General features: G+C 37.7%; 1 protein-coding gene across 5 annotated transcripts in view; it reads right to left on the bottom strand.

The window, feature by feature from the left end:
- GRB14 (growth factor receptor bound protein 14) overlaps positions 1–19,975 on the bottom strand; it is a 131,859-nt gene that overhangs the window by 66,709 nt on the left and 45,175 nt on the right. The window contains exon 1 of one of the 5 annotated variants that reach the window (XM_033231284.1): positions 8,969–9,241. The exons of 3 other annotated variants lie outside the window; for them this stretch is intronic. In XM_033231284.1, the coding sequence (XP_033087175.1) occupies positions 8,969–9,031 (63 nt within the window). In that variant the 5' untranslated portion in view covers positions 9,032–9,241. Of the gene's footprint in view, positions 1–8,968; positions 9,242–19,975 lie in introns of those variants that run through there. One more of the 5 variants, XM_033231285.1, reaches the window with a different exon arrangement.

Raw genomic sequence — 19,975 nt, 5'->3', positions numbered from 1 at the left:
GGGTTGGTTACACGATTTTGCCATTGCGGATTGTGCTGCTATAAACATGAATGTGCAAGTATCTTTTTGTATAACAACTTCTTTTCCTCTGGGCAGATACCCAGAAGTGGGATTGCTGGGTCAAATGGTAGTTCTACTTTTAGTTTTTTAAGGAAGCTCCATACTGTTTTCCATGGTTGTACTAGCTTACATTTTTCTGATTATTTATTTTATATCAGTGAAAGACATGTATGGAGCATGTATAGTCATGAATACTTATTTTATATCAGTGAAAGACATGTATAGAGCATGTATAGTCTTGTAAAAGAAATGGAATCTATACTGTTAGAATCATAAAATACTAAAGGTTAGAAGGGTTCCTGGAGAACATCTACTGAAATCCTCCCATGTCACAGATGAAAAAGCTGAAGCTGGAGTCAGAGACCTCCAAATGGTCACTGGCCCAGCCAGCCACAGATCCCCATTTCTGGCTCCCACCTGATGCTGTACTCTTTCCATTCTGTTCGCCCAGTATTTAGGCTGCTTTAAGCTGCTGCTTCTACATGACATCTTGGATAAAAGTATTAGAAAAATAAACACTAGAGAATAAATAGATGTATACATACATATATCCCAAAGCACCTAGCTTTTTGAGTGTCAAAAAAAGGCTGTTTTTCTTTATTTTATTTTTTCACTTTTCACAGCTTCTCGCTAGAATAATTGCAAATACTGAAATAGCCAGCAGAGGGAGTCTTTATTTCTCAGTTTGTGCAAATAGAGAAAATACCATGTTTCGAAAACTGCAACCTTGTTAAATCTATGGAGTTTCTGTTTGATATAATCACAAGCTTGTGACAACGTTAATATCTATTTTTTTAGAATGATTAAATATTTGAATTTTTAAGATAAACGATTTCTACATATTAAACATTAATAAGAAGGATTGTGGGGGCATATGTATACATATATACGTATGTGTCACCCCACTAGGAACCTTTCTTGGAACTCAAACTTGAAGTTTTTGCCAGGATTTCAAACAGTAATATCAAATTTTTTCTTCAAATACTGATAAAACTACCCAAGCAAATTTCAGTTTTGAAACTGCAAAATAATAATTCCTGGTATTTTCCCAAACAAAGCCTGAATGTATACGTTCAAATATGCATGTCTGATTAGGAGGCTTTCTGACAATGCTGTTCTTGCCAAAACAAATTTTGAATTCCTCTTTGAGAATTCTCATAATGGCAAGCATTTTTAATATCCTACAGGGGTAGAAAATCTTTATCCTTTCTAGGGGTTTAGAACCTGAAATTACCAAAAGTCTTGCTTCTTTTTTTTCTGCCAAAAAGAGATTATTATTTTCAATATCTGGCTTAGAGTTCTGGGGCACAGCCAGGAGAGCCAGCCCTACAGACTGCCCCAAGCAATAGTCTGAGACCGTTCATTAGCCCAGCTATTTTTAATCAGCCTTCACTGCCAAATGTGGACTATGCATTACAGTGTGCAAAACCATGCTGCCCGGCACCTGTGCTCAGGGAGGTTCAGCCCAGGTGCTCACAGTGGACAGGGGACCGTGGAATCTGCTGTGATCAGATCTTAGACCCCAAACTTAGCATTAGTCATGAGTTTTAGATTCCTCATACTGTAAAATGGGCAGAATGCTGGCAAACTGATAGCACTCAACTAATGTTAGCAACTATTATTATAAATTTTTGAAAGCAAAATAAGGCATTGCTGAATAAGTCCCAAGAGACCCTACCGTCCTGTTGAACTCTAAGAAACTCTGAACTGATGGTTGAATCACTATGTCTTTGAGGCAAAACTGAGTGCACAGCAAGGAAAAACAACCAGGAGAGCAAAAGGCAGATTGGCAGAAAAGGTGAGATTCGTCCCATGAAAAGACTACAAGTGAAAGGACAAATGACTGCGGCTACAGGGTGATGAGTGGCTACGGGGTGCTCGTGCCCAGGCAATTCTGAGAGGCAGCCTCCTGTGCTAGGTGGAGCAGAGGCCTGGACCTCAGTCCCGCCTCTGTCATTGATGAGCAAGGTGCTTTGGCAAAGACACTTAACTCTCCAAGCCAATTTTCCTCATCCAAAAATGGGTCTGGCCACCAAGCATTTAGGGTTCTTATGAGGGTTTAAGTGAAAGTGTAATGAATGCTGAACATGTTGTAGCTGCTATTTTTTATTGTGCTGTGTGAAGGGTATACCAAATTGCCCACTGCAGCAAGTTGGAGCTAGATAAAGGTAATGAAAAGGCCTGAGTAATAGGCTGGGCGTGGTGGCTCACGCCTGTAATCCCAGCACTTTGGGAGGCTGAGGCGGGTGGATCACGAGGTCAGGAGATCGAGACATCCTGGCTAACACAGTGAAACTCCGTCTCTACTAAAAATACAAAAAATTAGCTGGGTGTGGTGGCGGGCGCCTGTAGTCCAGCTACTCGGGAGGCTGAGGCAGGAGAATGGCGTGAACCTGGGAGGTGGAGCTTGCAGTGAGCCGAGATTGTGCCACTGCACTCCAGTCTGGGAGACACAGCGAGACTCCATCTCAAAAAAAAAAAAAAAAAAAGAAAAGGCCTGAGTATTACAGCTTTTCATCCCAAAAGATGAGAAACTTGGCAAAAATGAAGGAAAAGCAACAGAGAGACAAATATTAGGAAGGAAATAGTAGGTCAGTATCTAAAGAGCTCAATCTTGCCTTTACACAAAATTTTTTATCCAACTAATTGGTAATTAGATACCAACTTTGTGCCTTCTATGCGCTGGGCACTGAGGTCCAATGAGGACGAAAAGTAACAAGTTCTCACCATCATACAGCTAAGATTCTATTAATAGTAACACCACTTGCCTGCTGAAACAACGTCTTAATACTAGACCTACTTTTATCCCTTTCAAATATACAACCCAGAAGTCCCTGTCTAATACTCCCTAGGACACTGAAAGGAGGAGTAATTAACCACCTATCTTGTATTTAAATCTATGTTCCCAAAGATTTTAACAAAGTATTCATTAGCATATATAGTTGGATTCATTTTTTTAAATTCAAATTAGAGTCCTTCTAAAGTTACAGAAAGGAAAACAGTGGGAGCAAGCATTTGAAAGATATATTGCCTTTCTTTCCTGGCTGCAACCTATGAAGAAAAACCACTTTTTGTTTGACTCATTTTCTACTATGAAATCTTTGGATAACCACTTTAGGAGAATACGGCACAGAAAATTTAAATTCTCAGTCATAGGGAAATTTAAACTCTTTATGAAACTAGTAAAACATGCCATTTCACAGGTGGGGAAAAAGGGAAATTCATGTTCGTTAGACTTCTACTGGGTGTGAAATGCTTCTACATATTTATCCTGTTGAATCCTCACAACTGTTCTGCGAGGAAGCATCCTCATCCCCAAGACAGAGAAACTGATTCTCAGAGGGTTTGGAAAGAATGCTCCAAAAGCCAGGGCACTGGTGAGTGACAAAGCTGAGCTCAAAGTCTGGGCTTCCCGTCTCTAAAGCATACAAATAATCTGCTACATCACACTTCCTAAAAACTCACTGCTCAGGAAAAGAAACATTTTATGAAAATGTGAATACCACTCATCTGTGTGACCCCCTTCCTGGTTGAGTGTACAACTAAGTTACTCTGTACAAAAGTAAAAAGGGCAGGAGAAATATCAAGGTTTAGCAAGAATGAGAACTCTGGATAAAAAGCAGTAACAATGCCCACTACCACTTCACTATCACCTTCCAAGCAAACTTAGACCATCTAAACTTAGACCACCATCCATGGCCTTCCACAACCTCTTCTGCTCAGGAAATCTGCTCCCTCCCCACTTATTACCATACCTACAATCCCTATCCAAGTAATAGAATATTATTTGCTTAAAAAGCATAGCCACATTTCATATCTGGCACCAGAATAATAAAAATCCCAGACAAATATTTACTAAATGTCTAATATGCCCAAGGCACTTGTAGAGGAACTGGCGAGTTACCCACCAATATCCACGCTTCCTCTCTTCCTTCCTGATGAATCCTGATTCTGGTGAGGAGGGCAGTGTGCTACACTCCAGGCCTGCATTTCCTGACTTTCCTTGTATCCAGAGTTGGCCAATAAGACGTAAGCAAAAACTTCTGGTTACTCCACGATGGCATGTTAACTGGTATAAAACTCATGAGCCTGTTCTTGGTCCTTCACATTCTCTGTGCAAAGACTGTAAACAGGATGACTGGAAATTTACATTTATCTTTCCATAAAAGGAAAAAGGACCCACACTAGAGAAGAAATAATAGCAAGAAGGAGGTCAGTTGCCTGAGGACATTGTGGCGCTGCAACATTAGCTTTGGACTGATCCTTGTAAAGTGAAAGAAAAATAAATCTCTTTTCCTCCTTAATCCACAGTCCTTTGTGTTTTTTGGTTACATGAAATTACATTCTGCCCATAACTGACAAAACATTTTATTTAAAGATTTCTTCCCTTAAAATACTAAGATCTAGTTGTAAGACCAAAAATCAAAAGACAACTTTTGGAAACCAAACGGTGGTCCAAGATATACAAAAATAAACAAGATAGAGCGATTGAAAGTCATATTGTACACACCTATGGACAGCCATATGAAGTAATAATAAAACTGATGTTACAGGGCTGTAGTGGTGGAATTGACAAATGAGTGACAAAGGTCTGTCCACTGGTACTAAATAAAGGCACCATGAAAGTAAATGTGAAGCAAAAGAGTTTTAGAATGCTTTAGGATGAGACCACAGCCTGAGCTGACACTTAGACAATATACAGCATTTGGGAAAGCAAATGAGCCTGGAGTTCTCTATAGGCTGCAGAGCACAATTCTGGCAGCAGAAGTGCAGAGATACAGATGTTAAAAGCTGTTTGAAGCACAAGGAGGCAAAAGACATGCTGCAGTGAAGCCTTCAAGGGAAGCTGGGCAGGCTGAGGGCCAGGCAGGCCCTGGAGCACGGCAAATGCTAAGGAAGTTTGGACTGATTTTGTACATGTTTAAAAGATTCTGGGAAAAAAAATAAATAAATAAAATAAAATAAAAAAGATTCTGGGAAAAAGTGATGTGATGATATGTGTTCTTTCCTCCACTAAATCACTTTTAGAAAATCATAGCAATGTCTCTAATTGTATGAGGAAAGAAATGACTATAACATGAACTATTCTCTTATATGAATGGGGAATTAGATCTTCTCATAAATGGCATTGCTACATATTACACTCATGAATTCACAATTTTCAAAAGGATTTGAATCTTAAAAGATATATATCATTAAAAGTATCCCTTTTTTTTCTCTGAGATTTCAGAAAATACTTCAGGATCTTGTGTGCTTATGAACATCTCCTGTAATTGTAGCATGGATGAAGAATGCAAAAATGCTTGCAAACATAACTTGAAAACAATGTTGGCTGAGCGCAGTGGCTCACACCTGTAATCCCAGCACTTTGGGAGGCCGAGGTAGGCAGATCACGAGGTCAGGAGATGAAGACCATTCTGGCCAACATGGCGAAGCCCCTTCTCTACTAAAAATACAAAAATTTAGCTAGGTGTGGTGGCACACGCCTGTAGTCCCAGCTACTCAGGAGGCTAAGGCAGGAGAATCGCTTGAACCCAGGAGACAGAGGGTGCAGTGAGCCAAGATGGCGCCATTGCACTCCAGCCTGGGTGACGGAGCGAGACTCAATCTCAAAAAACAAACAAATAATCAAACAAACAAAAAATGTTAACCTGATAGAGACATGAAATATGCCTAACCCACCGAATCAGGATATGGACATAAGGTTTTCTGACCTAGTAATGTTTCTATAAAAGAATGTGAATTTTATATTATACTTAGTTTGTACTTTACAATACTTGAGCCTTATGTTAACTCTCTGGGACCTTAAAATTTTTTCTTTATGTAATGTGCCAATCTGGAGTTCCAGGTATAAACTTTCTATCACACACACACACACATACACACTTGGCTGCTTACAATTGCTTTCTGAATAAAATGTTTTCTATGCTAGAGCATAAGGGAGTTGGTGGAGGTGCAGAGGAAGATGAAAGGATTTGCCTAAGCTAATTCCAGACTTGAATGGCAATTATACCCACCATAAGGCAATTTCATTACCATATTAATTTCAGGAGGTAACATGTATCTAGGAGAAGCATACTGGAAGTCACAAGATCTAGATTCTATTTCTAGCTCTGCCACTGACCTTCTGGGTGACCTTGCATAAGTCACTCAACACCCAAGAGACTCAGTCTTCTCATTTGAAAAAATAAAAAGCTACAACCTAGTGCTGATCTGAGAAAAATGTGATGCGGTAACATATTCATTCACAATGTTTGCTGAGGATGTGATTGTTTCTGAAGCACATGAGGAAGCCTTCTTCACCAGAACCTTAATTCACTTAAATCAGAGAAATCAGATTCTAATAGAATTTGGAAGTGAAATTTTTCTTTCCAATTTACTTGATAGAGAATCTACCAAAATACCTTTTTTCTCAAAGATCAAGGCATACTTTCTCTGCTACAAAATAGATCTATATCACATGAAGGGCCACGTTTAAAATTCAAGTTCCTCCTAATCACTACCAGAGACTCTTACAGCCACTTGGATCAGACACACTAGATGATACGAAAATTACTCCCTATTGCTATGGAGCATTTTCAGAAATGCTCTCAGCCTTTTAAATGATTAGGATTTCATTTGATAAATTATTTGTCAAGGGCCACTCATTCAGGATGAGCAAACTACACCAAACCTGTGGAAAAAGCACCTGCCTTCATGGGAAAATGAGAAGTTGCTCCCCAAATTCTCTGAAAAATGCTTGTGCTGATTTATAAGATCATTTAAAATTATGGCATATATGGAAAATAAGTTAATTACTAGTATGAAATAACTTATGTTGGAAGAAAAAATTAATCATGGTGTGACCAGAGCAGATGGATGATTTTTAAATCAGAAAATACTCAACTCCTAAAATAAAAGATATTAAGATTTTCAGAACAATCAAATAGACAAAAATAGGTCTTTTGGGAGTTAAAATATCAGGAGAAGCAAATAACAGTGTGCTAAATTATATAAACACCTAAATATGTGCACTCACTGAAAAAAATAGCATAGATTTGAGTCTAGGGAATTTTGACTTTTATAAATATCATAATAGAAACTTGACAAGAAGCTAATTATTAAAATACCATCATAAATCACAATGATGTGACCATTGGCAACTCAGATGTAATATCAATAATAACCACAGCTTTCCAGAGTAATCTTGTTTTCCTACTCATCAGACAGTGCTCAAAGTTATTTTTCTATCCAAGTTTTGCCATAATCAATTTCTCCTAGACTAATTGTTCAAACTCCTTGAACATTATAGCATTCTTTCCTAATGTTTTATAATCTCTCTAAAATAATAAAAATAATTTACATACTTTACAATAACCATGAAAATATAAAATATTTGGTTCACAGCATTATAGACACAAATAAGACTGAAGATATTATCTACTGAAAACTCCTCAGTTTGTTATACAGATGAGGAAGTAAAGACTCCAAGAGTTTACTGGATTTGCCCAAAGTCACAGGGCTAGTAAATGGAGAGTCCAAATAGTACACTTTCCATCATACCAACATGTCATCAAAAACCAACCATATGATAGAAGTTTCTTAGTCAATGTAAACTGCAATATTAACTGGATAAAGAAGAACTCAAACATGAGAACATAGACTTGATAAATGTTAATATGCCTTTTCACATCCTCGGTGAGTCCACAAACCTATATTGTCATTATTAATGCACCGCTAAGTCCAATTCAAAATAAAAGTTAAAGCCCAAAGCAAAATATTTTTAATTAAATTTGCTTACAATTAGCAAAAGGCCTCAAGAAAGATAAAGAACTCATGTTGGCAAAATTATCATATAGCTGTTCCAATGCCAAATAAAATATTCTCAGTAAATAAATGGTTGACTGGATAAGAAAATAAGCTGAAAATCTAAAAATTAAAAATAGTAAAGAGACACTTCCTTTTTAAAAAATATAGCCACTTTAACTGTTAGATTTGCCATGTTTCAAATAAATTGCAACATGACCTTTGACTTAATGGAATGCACTGATAGTTAAAAGTTAACTATTAAAAGTTGAGTTCAAAAATAAACACTACGGTTTCTAGTGTCACCAAAACCATTTGGAAAGCATATTGCCAAAACTGAGTTTTAGTGCTTTCCTTCTCAATGTGACAGATTTGATTCTTTAAGAAGTCCAACGCAATGTTCTTATTTTGGAGATTTACAAGAGAAGTTTACCATGACTACATGACATGGTTGCACATACCACCTTGTAAAATGCAACGCCGTAAATGATACATAAAAATAATCTTTACAAAAAACTAATAAATAAAATATTTTCACACACAGGATTGACTGCATTAATAATTAACAGAAAGCCCTTTAACAGGGGAATTTAATGGAAAGTTTTTCTTAAGCAAATATGCAGAAGCTCAATAGAAATGGGTAGAAACTTGAGAATAAACTGGTAACACATGTTTAAACAGTAAAATAATTGTATAGTCTATTCAACAATGAAGAGATTGATATATTATGAATTATGGTGAAACAAAGAAACTATTCCTTAGTGAACAAATAAAAGACACAATAGTAGATTTCCTACTGAACTTAAAACAAAGAGGCTTGAAGTTACAGTAGAAAGACAAAAAAGAAAAAGTTTCAATACAGTCTCTAAATCCCAAAGACCTGAAATCGAGATCAAACTTCTTTTAGATGAAAGTCTTTAACTATAGTGATGTTCTAGTGCAGTATTACTTTTCCTAGTTCAATTCCAATAATATGTCCTTTAATTTTACCTACAACTTTAATGAATTACAGGCTCTTTCAAGGGTATGTAAGTAAAGCTTCCTATGTATTAATAAATACACAGTAACGGGGAAAAAAGCAGCAAGAAAAATTAAAGAAAAAAAGGAAAAAGAAGTCACATACCCTTTTCTGTAGAATTATTGGCGTTATTGCAGGCAGAGTGACTCTTCTTGCACTCAAACTCATGCCTGCTCTTCTTAGAATGATCCTCTCTTGTAGGTCATGGACAAAATAAAAGAAATCTTTTACGGGAATCTCAAGGCTCAGTGCAATGAAACAACTAGGAAAGTAATAAATGTCACCCTGCTTATGTGATTCCAATCTACCCAAAGCCAATTAAGGATGGCCGTGGGACAGGACAAGGCAGCAACCAATCAAAGCCTGGAAAACCCCGCCTTTGTCCTTGGAAACACATTCTGATACTTTTGTTTATGATATTTAAAGAACCAGATTAACAGGCATCTAGTTCGCTCAACTTTTTTTCCAAAACAGTGCAATTCAATGCCATCTTTGTTGACCAGGCAGTTATGTCTTTACTAAAGCATTTCAACATATGGCAGATAAGAAGTTGTTTACATTGGTCTATTTAAAGTATATAAATACATTAATGAACTAAATTTACTTATGCTATTCATAAAATTGATGAAGAGATCAATTGGAACATACCCGAGGCACAAAAAATAATCCTGAGGTTAGAATTGGCACAAAGTGTTAATTTCTATATTATAATAAAATAGTTTTAATATATGTTAATATCTTTCATTTCCTAAACACTAAAATTTTTGTATTATAAACCTTCCAGCTATCCTTGATATCACACGCTATTAAATATTATTTTAACAATAAACTTAAATAAGTGTTAAATACAAAGAGAGAATTAAACTACAACATATCAATCTCGAATACTTATGTTTTAAAAAAGCACAAATGTGTGTGATGTAGCGTATTTCATTCCATTAAAAGCATTTAAAAAAATAACCACTGCCAAAGCTTTCTCAAAATGTTAATGACCCTTTTGCATTTCTTCCCATAAAAAACTGAAAATTTTATTCTAATGTTTCTAGGGGAGGGAGGCAGGAGGAGGTTTACAACGGAAAATATCTATAACTAACAAGAAAAATTTCAATGAAGTCTAAATAAAAAATGAAAGAAACACGCAAAAATGACAAAAAGGATTGCAATGTTAAAACTAATCTGAGCTTTTACAATTGTAAAATCTCTTCTGCACTGACATCTGGACAAGCTTTACTGAACTGCTCAATGCTCTTCAATCCTGACCCACTGCCTTCAGCAGGAGAAGAACTCGTAATTTCTAGATTACAATGTGATTGTTGTAGTAACAATGCAAAACGCAAGATTCTCAGCAACACAGACACAAACTTTCCATTGCATTATCTTGACTGCTACTAGGCAGGATTCACTTTACTGCTTTACACATAAGTGGGTTTAATATGCATGGTGAGCTCATATTCCTCAAAAGAAAAAAAGAGGCACTACAACTCCAAGGTTCCCTGCTTTGAATTTCAAAACCAAAACTCCCTCAGAATGGTAGTTGAGAGTGGCAGTAATGTGCTTAATATAAAAAGTCACAGATCTAGTTCGGAAGAATTAACTAATTTGATCCTTATCCAGTTAGGTTTATCATGATCTTTTAAAAGAAAATTACCAGGAAAGAAAATATCGACTAATACAGCGATGGGGGGTTAGCATTTGTGAAGCAAAAGATTCTGTTCTAACCTTGAGCTACTTTTCAGCAAGCCAACAATAACAAAGACCATGGTAACTAACAATTTCAAGAAAATCATCCATAATATTTGGCCTTATCTATCTTCTTTCCTCAATTTAGCCTTCAAATATTACAAAGTGTTATCTCTGCATCCTGGCTAACATTGTGAAACCTCGCCTCTACTAAAAATACAAAAATTAGCCGGGCGTGGTGGCACGTGCCTGTAGTCCCAGCTACTCGGGAGGCTGAGGCAGGAGAATTGCTTGAACTCGGGAGGCGGAGCTTGCAGTGAGCCGAGATCGCACCACTGCACTCCAGCCTGGGCAACAGGGCAAGACTCCGTCTCAAAAAAAAAAAAAAAAAAAAGTGTTATCTCTGGTCTCAGATTTTATTGGGGTTCCATCATAATGAAAGCAATTCATTTCACTAAATTATCAAGCAAAGTACTATTTGCCAAACCCTGTATCAGGCAGTAGGAACACACTATCGTTAAGACAGTTAAGGTCACTGTCTCATAGTGGAATAGGGATATTAATTTTTAAGTTAAAGTATCCCATTCAGTAGTAAGCTAAGACTAATAGTGATTAAATGCTAAGCATCAAGAGTGCACCGAGGTAGAAGCGACTGCGCAGTAGGGGTGAGATCAGAGCAGGCTTCAAGGAGGAAATGGCATTTGCTTTGAGAAGTGACTAGTGGGGAAGAATATGCAGAACTTGAAAACTGATGTGAACACAGGGTCAAGGTCTCAAAGTTTACTCTGTTTGAAGTCTAGATGATGGGAAAGTTAGAAATGCTGTTTTGTATCACACCATAGAGCCTATTAAACACTATTTATAAAATGAATGCTTCAAGTCAAAACAGTATCCAGGTCCTGTACAGATTACAGTGCAATATATACATGCCCTATAAGGGCTTAAAAACACTTAATAGGCCGGGCGCGGTGGCTCACGCCTGTAATCCCAGCACTTTGGGAGGCCGAGACGGGCGGATCACGAGGTCAGGAGATGGAGACCATCCTGGCTAACACAGTGAAACCTCGTCTCTACTAAAAAAAAAAAAAAAACAAAAAAACAAAAAACTAGCCAGGCATGGTGGCGGGCGCCTGTAGTCCCAACTACTCGGGAAGCTGAGACAGGAGAATGGCGTGAACCCGGAAGGCGGAGCTTGCAGTGACCCGAGACCGCACCACCGCACTCCAGCCTGGGTGACAGAGCGAGACTCTGTCTCAAAAACAACAACAACAACAACAAAAAACACTTACTAGATGACTAGCTGCTTACGTGTGTGTGACAGGTCATCCCTTCAGAACACTGGAAAACTAAGTTTCTAAATTGTCAGAGAAAATGGTGAAGAGTAAAATTTGGCATTTTGTGACTGTTATCAAAAAGGCAACTGTCTTTGAAAAATGAAGCTTACCCATACTTTCCATACTCAGCAGACTGAACAAGATAGCACACTGCATACTTAAGACAGGTGGAATCTCATGTTTCTGTAATCTTTTGCAGGTGCTCACATTGACTGTGCTTTCTCTTACTTCCTAGTTATTTCAGACACTGATTCCAAATTTAACTTCAGCCTATTCTTTTTTCTCATTAATTATTATAAATGACTTTGCCACTCACTAACCTTGTCACCTGAGCCTTAATTCTCTTCAGCTGCAAAATGAGGATAAAAAACTATGACCAACACTTTCAGAACTGCTGTGAGTATCAAAGGAAATCAAGTTTGTAGAAGGCCTGGAAGAGCCCAAGGCAGATACTAACAAAACACTCCTTAAACTCCCACTGCAGAGAACGGGTCTTTTATCTCCAAAAACGAAACTTTAACATTACAAGATGTTTTCAACACAACAGAGTCAACAATATAATATTACAGAATAGCACTATATATTATTCAGAATTTTGTTCGATAATTGGATAGAACAAGAGTAAATGTCACTTAAGGTATTTTCATATCGATATTTTAATTAGGAAAAATAAAAATAACTATTATTGTGGTTATTAGTAATATTCATGTGAGCACTCATTATGTGCCAGGCACTGAGCTAGTTTTCACTTAATGCTCACAATTCTATAAGGCACTAGCTATTGAACAGATGAGGAAATTAAGGCCAGAAGAGCAGGCAGCTAAGGAATGGTCTGGGGTTTAAGCATATACTGCAAAAAACTTGTTCAAGTTCACAAAGTCCATAGCCACTAAGCCAGGGAGAATTCCACTCCACAACATGTGTTTCCACATTTTATTATTAAATACATAGCTTGATACAACATTAGCATAAAATGTCACATTCATACAGTTCTTGTTTCTGACGTTCCCAAGCATTTGTTTGTTTTATTAACCTGCTTTATAAATATGTATTGAAGACCTTACTATGTGTAAAGTGCTGTGCTGTTTATTATGGAGAATTCAAAGTTAATCAACTCATGATTCCTGTTTACCAAAAGAGCTGATGGAGGGTGACACATAAACCACCAGTTATTATAGTATACAAGGTGGAATCTGGGCAGAAGAAGCTATTAGATCGGTGCAAAAGTAATTGCGGTTTTTATTATTGAAAGTAATGGCAAGAACCGCAATTACATTTGCACCAACCTAATACAAAAGTATCATCCAACCTCTAGGTTTCAAGTCCAACCTTCAAATCTCTTCTCCCACTCAGCTTCGACAAAGCTCCCAAAAGCATGTTCTGTATTTCCACCTCTTTGTTCATAATATTCATCAGTTCATTAAGCCCCACAATGAAGGCCCAAGGCCAGTCACACCTCTTCTGAAAATGTCACTTCTGTGCATCTTTCAAGGATCTCTCCTTTTTATGGTACAAGTTACCTCAGAATTGAGAGATGGGGAAGGAAGGAAAGATGACAAACACATGTCAATTGCCCATTAAGTGTTAAGCACTTTGCATATGTTATTTCATTTTATTCTAACAGGCCTGCAAAGTAGGTATTATTTCATCTCATTTTACAGATTGAAACCCTACCTGGCCGGGCGCGGTGGCTCAAGCCTGTAATCCCAGCACTTTGGGAGGCCGAGACGGGTGGATCACGAGGTCAGGAGATCGAGACCAACCTAGCTAACACGGCGAAACCCCGTCTCTACTAAAAAATACAAAAAACTAGCCAGGCGACTTGGCGGGCGCCTGTAGTCCCAGCTACTTGGGAGGCTGAGGCAGGAGAATGGCGTAAACCCGGGAGGCGGAGCTTGCAGTGAGCTGAGATCTGGCCACTGCACTCCAGCCTGGGGGACAGAGCGAGACTCTGTCTCAAAAAAAAAAAAAGAAAGAAAGAAAGAAAAGAAACCCTACCTGTCCTTTCAATACTACCACTTTACTCTTTATCATACACCAGTTTATTCAAGCTTCAGCTACTGTCTCCTATGTGGATGCATTCTATATTATTTAGAATGGAGGTTCCTTGAGGGCAGTGGCATGCCTAACTTCTCTCTGACCATTTCAGTGTCTATCTACCCCCAGTGGCTTTACACAGAGAGAGAAAAAAAAAAGCAATAAGGTAGATGCCTCTTGAATATCAAGTCTCACAAATACTTTTTTAATCCAACCAATCTCCTGCCTCACACAAAATACAACTTGCACTGTCCTTTCATCTTCCCCTGTATCTCACACTACTGTGCTGTGTCCCCTTGGGATAACTCATTGCCTAGCTAGGTTCATCATCTCCCTCAAAGACATAGATCAAAATTTATTCCACCAAGAAGTCATCCCTCCATATAAATCATATCATTCCCTGTTTTGTAATTTTTTTTAAGGACTTAAACTTTTCCATTTCTCCTGTCTTGCCTGATACTTACTAATGCATTGTTTTGATAACTTATAAATCCTTCAACAGGCCAACATTTTCTACTCAACACAAATATAATCCTTAAAGTTAGGGCCGAGTCTCTTATTTCCTCTGCTTCTCCCAGAATACCTAGCAGAGTGTTCTTTGTACACAGTAGGCATTATGTTCACATACAATCAATGTGGAAAGACTAGTCACTCCGGTTACATAGTGGACAAGCCTCCTTTCTCATCTTAACAATTGTTAGCCGTATGATTTTTTTTCTGAACAAAAGCACAAAGTCTTCTTTACAGGAAAATGTAGATATTCTTTCACTATCTGACACAGTTCTATTAGTGACCACTAGTGTGAATACTAAATCTAAATGTTGTTCTGAGAACACCAGTCTCAGAAAATTTTTTTTTTTTTTTTTTTTTTGTTTGAGACGGAGTCTCGCTCTGTCGCCCAGGCTGGAGTGCAGTGGCCGGATCTCAGCTCACTGCAAGCTCTGCCTCCGGGGTTCATGCCATTCTCCTGCCTCAGCCTCCCGTGTAGCTGGGACTACACGCGCCCGCCACCTCGCCCAGCTAGTTTTTTGTATTTTTTAGTGGAGACGGGGTTTCACCATGTTAGCCAGGATGGTCTCGATCTGATCTCGTGATCCGCCCGTCTCGGCCTCCCAAAGTGCTGGGATTACAGGCTTGAGCCACCGCGCCCGGCACAGAAAATTCTTAACATAGATTGTTGCAGCAATAAATATGTAGCCTAGATCTTCAGAGATAAATTCAGAAACTCTGGTTTTACCAGCTCATCATACCCTACTATAAATTTTCACTTCCTTAAGTAAATGACATAGAGTCAGTCTTCACATTTGATGAGCTGATCTGATCCACCACTAGCCAATTTTCCCCTCCACTCTAACAGTGAAGTAACCAAAGTGAGAGGAAAAATTATCTTTTTTTTTTTTTTTTTTTTTTTTTTTTAAGACAGAGTCTCACATGGTCACCCAGTCTGGAGTGCAGTGGTGTGACCTCGGCTCACTGCAACCTCTGCCTCCTGGGCTCAAGTGATTCTCCTGCCTCAGCCTCCCGAGTAGCTGGGAATACAGGTGCGTCTCACCACGCCCAGGTAATTTTTGTATTTTTAGTAGAGATGGGGTTCACCATGCTGGTCAGGATGGTCTCGATCTTTTGACCTCCTGATATGCCCACCTCGGCCTCCCAAACTGCTGGGATTACAAATTTGAGTCACCACGCCCCGACGGAACAATTATCTTAAATTTAAGAAACATTAGACAGAAACTGAAATACTCACAGAATGAAACCAAAACAGCAGAAAAGAATAAATAAAATACAATATAAGAATTTTTTTGTAGTCAAAACTTATTGATCATTAGGCGTGGTGGCTCATGCCTGTAATCCCAGCCATTGGGGAGGCTGAGACAGGAGGATGGCTTGAGGTCAAGGAATTTGAGATCAGCCTGGACAACAGAGCAAGACCCTATCTCTACAAAAAATTTAAAAAATATGTCCAGGTGTGGCGGTGAGCACCTGTAGTTCCATCTACTCAAGAAGCTGAGGCAGGAGGATTGCTTGAGCCCAGGAGTTCGAAGCTGCACTCCACTGAACTCCAGCCTGGGCAACAGAGTGACACCCTGTCTCAAAATGAAGGAAAAAAAAAAAAAAAACTTAGTGAAAGTCACATAGTTCCCCAGAGAAACAGTCAGCACTAAGACACTTCCTAGTAAAATTACTGAAACCTTTTGAACAGCAAGGCAAAAGTTTTCTAGTAGCTTATTTTAAGGGGAGAATCAGTCTGTTGTCAAATTTCTCCACAGCAACATTCAACAGTCAGATTCAGTGGACACCAATGCCTTTTAGATACTCTACTGGAAGCAGTAATGTGCATGAAATCCTTGAAAAAAGAAAATACAAATGAGATTTTTAAATTCAGCCAAACTCATTAATTATAAAGGCAACGGACAATGTTCAAAATTTTGAACATATTACAAATATATAAAATCTTGTTTTCATGGGATCTCCTTGAGGAATTTACTAGAAGATAAATTTTAGTCATCCAAGTGATTGTAAAACATCCAGAGTGTAATAACTGAATATTTCACTGAGTGAAATAACTGAAATAAACACTGAAATAAATCATGGTACTAAATTCCAATCATGTATGTGATTATGTTGCTATAATAAAACATAAGTAATATGAGCCATAACAATATAAGAATTGTTATGAACTTCAATATGAAAATATGAATAAAAAACTTTTCAAAAAGATGAAAGCTGAAGGAGCAAGGACAAGGTATGTAGCATACACTGTATAAGCTGACTGCTTTGCTAACTAAGATCAAAAGATATTTTAAACTGATAAATCACAGGAGAATTTTAAGTAATTTATTTTATAATGCTAAAATCACCTAGTAGAAAAGGGATAATGAAGAGGAAACATATTAGTTTTATTATTACTCTGCAGAAAGGAATAATAGATCATTTTTAAGGAAATAAGAGGATCAAGAACTTTCCTACACTTACACTTATAACAGAAATATAAACTTTTCTAATAAAAAGAAAGCAAACACAAAGCTAAGAAAGCAGAACATCTTGTGAATTTTTTTCAAAAATCTATAAATTAGAAAACATAAAATAACAGTACTAATGCCACACTTTTATGTTATCTCAGAGGTGTTGCAGAGCTAAACTCACCTATTGAAAGAAAAACTTTCAGTTGAATCATAAAACAGATTCTGCTCTATTCTATGGGAAAGAGAACCCCCTATAACCAAGTGTTTCATCAAGTTGCCTATTCAAAAGAACAGGCAAAAGCACACAGGACAAATAAAAATAAAAAGGAAGGAAGGAGCAAGGAAGAAAACACTATAATGCTGAATGGTGTAATTCACAATAAAAATAAAATGATTATGAATATTTAGGTGTCATATAGTACACATTTGTAAAGCAAACTCTAAAATAGGTATAAAGATAATCAGATGGAAACATACTATTAATTGACTATTATCCAACCTTCTCAAAGCCTGAATAACAAGAGAATTAAAAAGTAGGTATAAATATAAAATATATAAATAGGGTAACATAATAACATAGAGTTCATTGCCATATATTTAAGGTGAAATCAGAGAATATCCCTTCTCTTTAAGAAATTGGGCCGGGCGCGGTGGCTCAAGCCTGTAATCCCAGCACTTTGGGAGGCCGAGACGGGCGGATCACAAGGTCAGGAGATCGAGACCATCCCGGCTAACACGGTGAAACCCCGTCTCTACTAAAAATACAAAAACTAGCCGGGCGAGGTGGCCGGCGCCTGTAGTCCCAGCTACTCGGGAGGCTGAGGCAGGAGAATGGCGTAAACCCGGGAGGCGGAGCTTGCAGTGAGCTGAGATCTGGCCACTGCACTCCAGTCCGGGCGACAGAGCGAGACTCTGCCTCAAAAAAAAAAAAAAAAAAAAAAGAAATTGGTTAAAAAAAAAACTTGATCACATTTGACATCAAAGATAAAACCCCAGTAAATTCTGGAATACAGATAATAGTTTCTAATCACAATAGAGTAAAAGGAAAAATCACTAATAAATCTTGGGGTAAGAAACTCCCAGCACCTGAAAATTTTAAGACTCTTCAAATAACTGTTCTGGCAAGGAAAGCAATGAAAATTGAAAGTGTAAAATGTCTATGTAATAATAATAAATATAATAAACACCATATATAATATCTCATACTGCTAAAACAATTCTCAGATTCTAATTCATAAGCTTAAATACATGTATAGTAAACAAAAATAAATTTATTAACATCCAAAAATTTTAAAAAATCATTAAATTAAACCTGAGGAAATCAGAAGGTATAAACTAATAAATATAAAAGTAGAAATTAAAACTTGAAAAAAAGGTAAAATAATAAAACTAATAAGTCCTGAATCTTGTCTTTGGGGAAAACAATAAAATAGATAAAGAGTGAAACAAGTCTAGGGGGGAAAAGGGAGAAAGTATCAATATACAAAATAAAAAATAATACCAGAGAAATGATAAGAATCATAAGAGACTACTTCCTCCAATTTTATGCAAATAAAACATAATGAAATAGACTATTCTCTGGACAATATAATTTATACAAATTGACTCCATAAAATTCAAAGAAACTAATTGCCATAAAAGAAAGACAGTTGTCAAAGAGTATCAGGGGAACCCGCCCCCAATATTTCAATGTAGATTCTTTCTATTTTTCATAAGTGTCAGCCAGCTGAGAAATAAAGAGAAAGAGTACGAAGAGAGGACTTTTACAGCTGGGCCTCTGGGGGTGACATCACATATCAGTAGGACCATGATGCCCACCTGAGCCACAAAACCAGCAGGTTTTTATTAAGGATTTCAAAACGGGAGGGGGTGTAAGAACAGGGATTTGGTCACAAAAATCACACGCTTCAAAGGGCAAAAAGGAGAACAAAGATTACATGCTTCTGAGGCCAATAAAGATCACAAGGCAAAGGGCAAAGCAAAGGTCAGAAGGCAAAATCAAAAACTTCTGATAAGGGTCTATGTTCAGTTGTGCACGTATTGCCTTGATAAACATCCTAAACAACAAAAAACAGAGTTCGAGAGCAGAGAACTGATCTGACCTCAAATTTACCAGGGTGGGGTTTTTTCCCCACCCTAATAAGCCTAAGAGTACTGCAGGAGACCAGGGCATATTTCAGTCCATATCTCAACCGCATAGGACAGACACTCCCAGAGCAGCCGTTTATAGACCTTCCCCCAGGAATGCATTACTTTCCCAGGGTCTTAATTATTAATATTCCTTGCTAGGAAAAGAATTCAGCGATATCTTCCCTACTTGTATGTCAGTTTATAGGCTCTCTGCAAGAAGTAAAATATGGCTCTACTCTGCCCAACCCCGCAGGCAGTCAGACCTTATGGTTGTCTTCCCTTGTTCCCTAAAATTACTGTTATTCTGTTCTTTTTCAAGGTGCACTGATTTCATATTGTTCAAACACACGTTTTACAATCAATTTGTACAGTTAACGCAATCATCACAGTGGTCCTGAGGTGACGTACATCCTCAGCTTATGAATATAACAGGATTAAGAGATTAAAACAAAGACAGGTGTAAGAAATTATGAAAGTATTATTAGGGAAGTGATAAATATCCATGAAATCTTCACAATTTATGTCCCTCTGCTGCGGCTCCAGCCGGTCCCTCCATTTGGGGTCCCTGACTTCCCACGACAAAAGAGATACTCCCAAAAACTGTGGCCAAATCCTAGATGGTTTGATTTACAAAAAAATTCTATATAACCTTTAAGGAACAGATCATTTCAGTGCTAGCAAAACTATTTCAAAGTTAAGAAAATGTACAATTGTAGCCAAGAAAGGCAGACAAACAAGATCAATGAGGGGGGTCTTCATATACCTGGTGTACCTAATTGATATGGTTTGGATCTATGTCCCCACACAACTCTCATGTTGAACTGTAATACCCAATGGTTGGGGAGGGACCTGGTATGAAGTGGGCGGATTTCCCCCTTGCTGTTCTTGTGATAGTGAGTTCTCATGAGATCTGGTTGTTTGAAAGTGTGTAGCACTTCCCCTTCAGCTCTCTCTCTCCTGCCATC

Source organism: Trachypithecus francoisi, unplaced genomic scaffold (genome assembly GCF_009764315.1).
Source record: "Trachypithecus francoisi isolate TF-2019V2 unplaced genomic scaffold, Tfra_2.0 Lachesis_group13, whole genome shotgun sequence".
Lineage (NCBI taxonomy): Eukaryota > Metazoa > Chordata > Mammalia > Primates > Cercopithecidae > Trachypithecus > Trachypithecus francoisi.
This window is presented reverse-complemented; position numbering and strand designations above follow the sequence as displayed.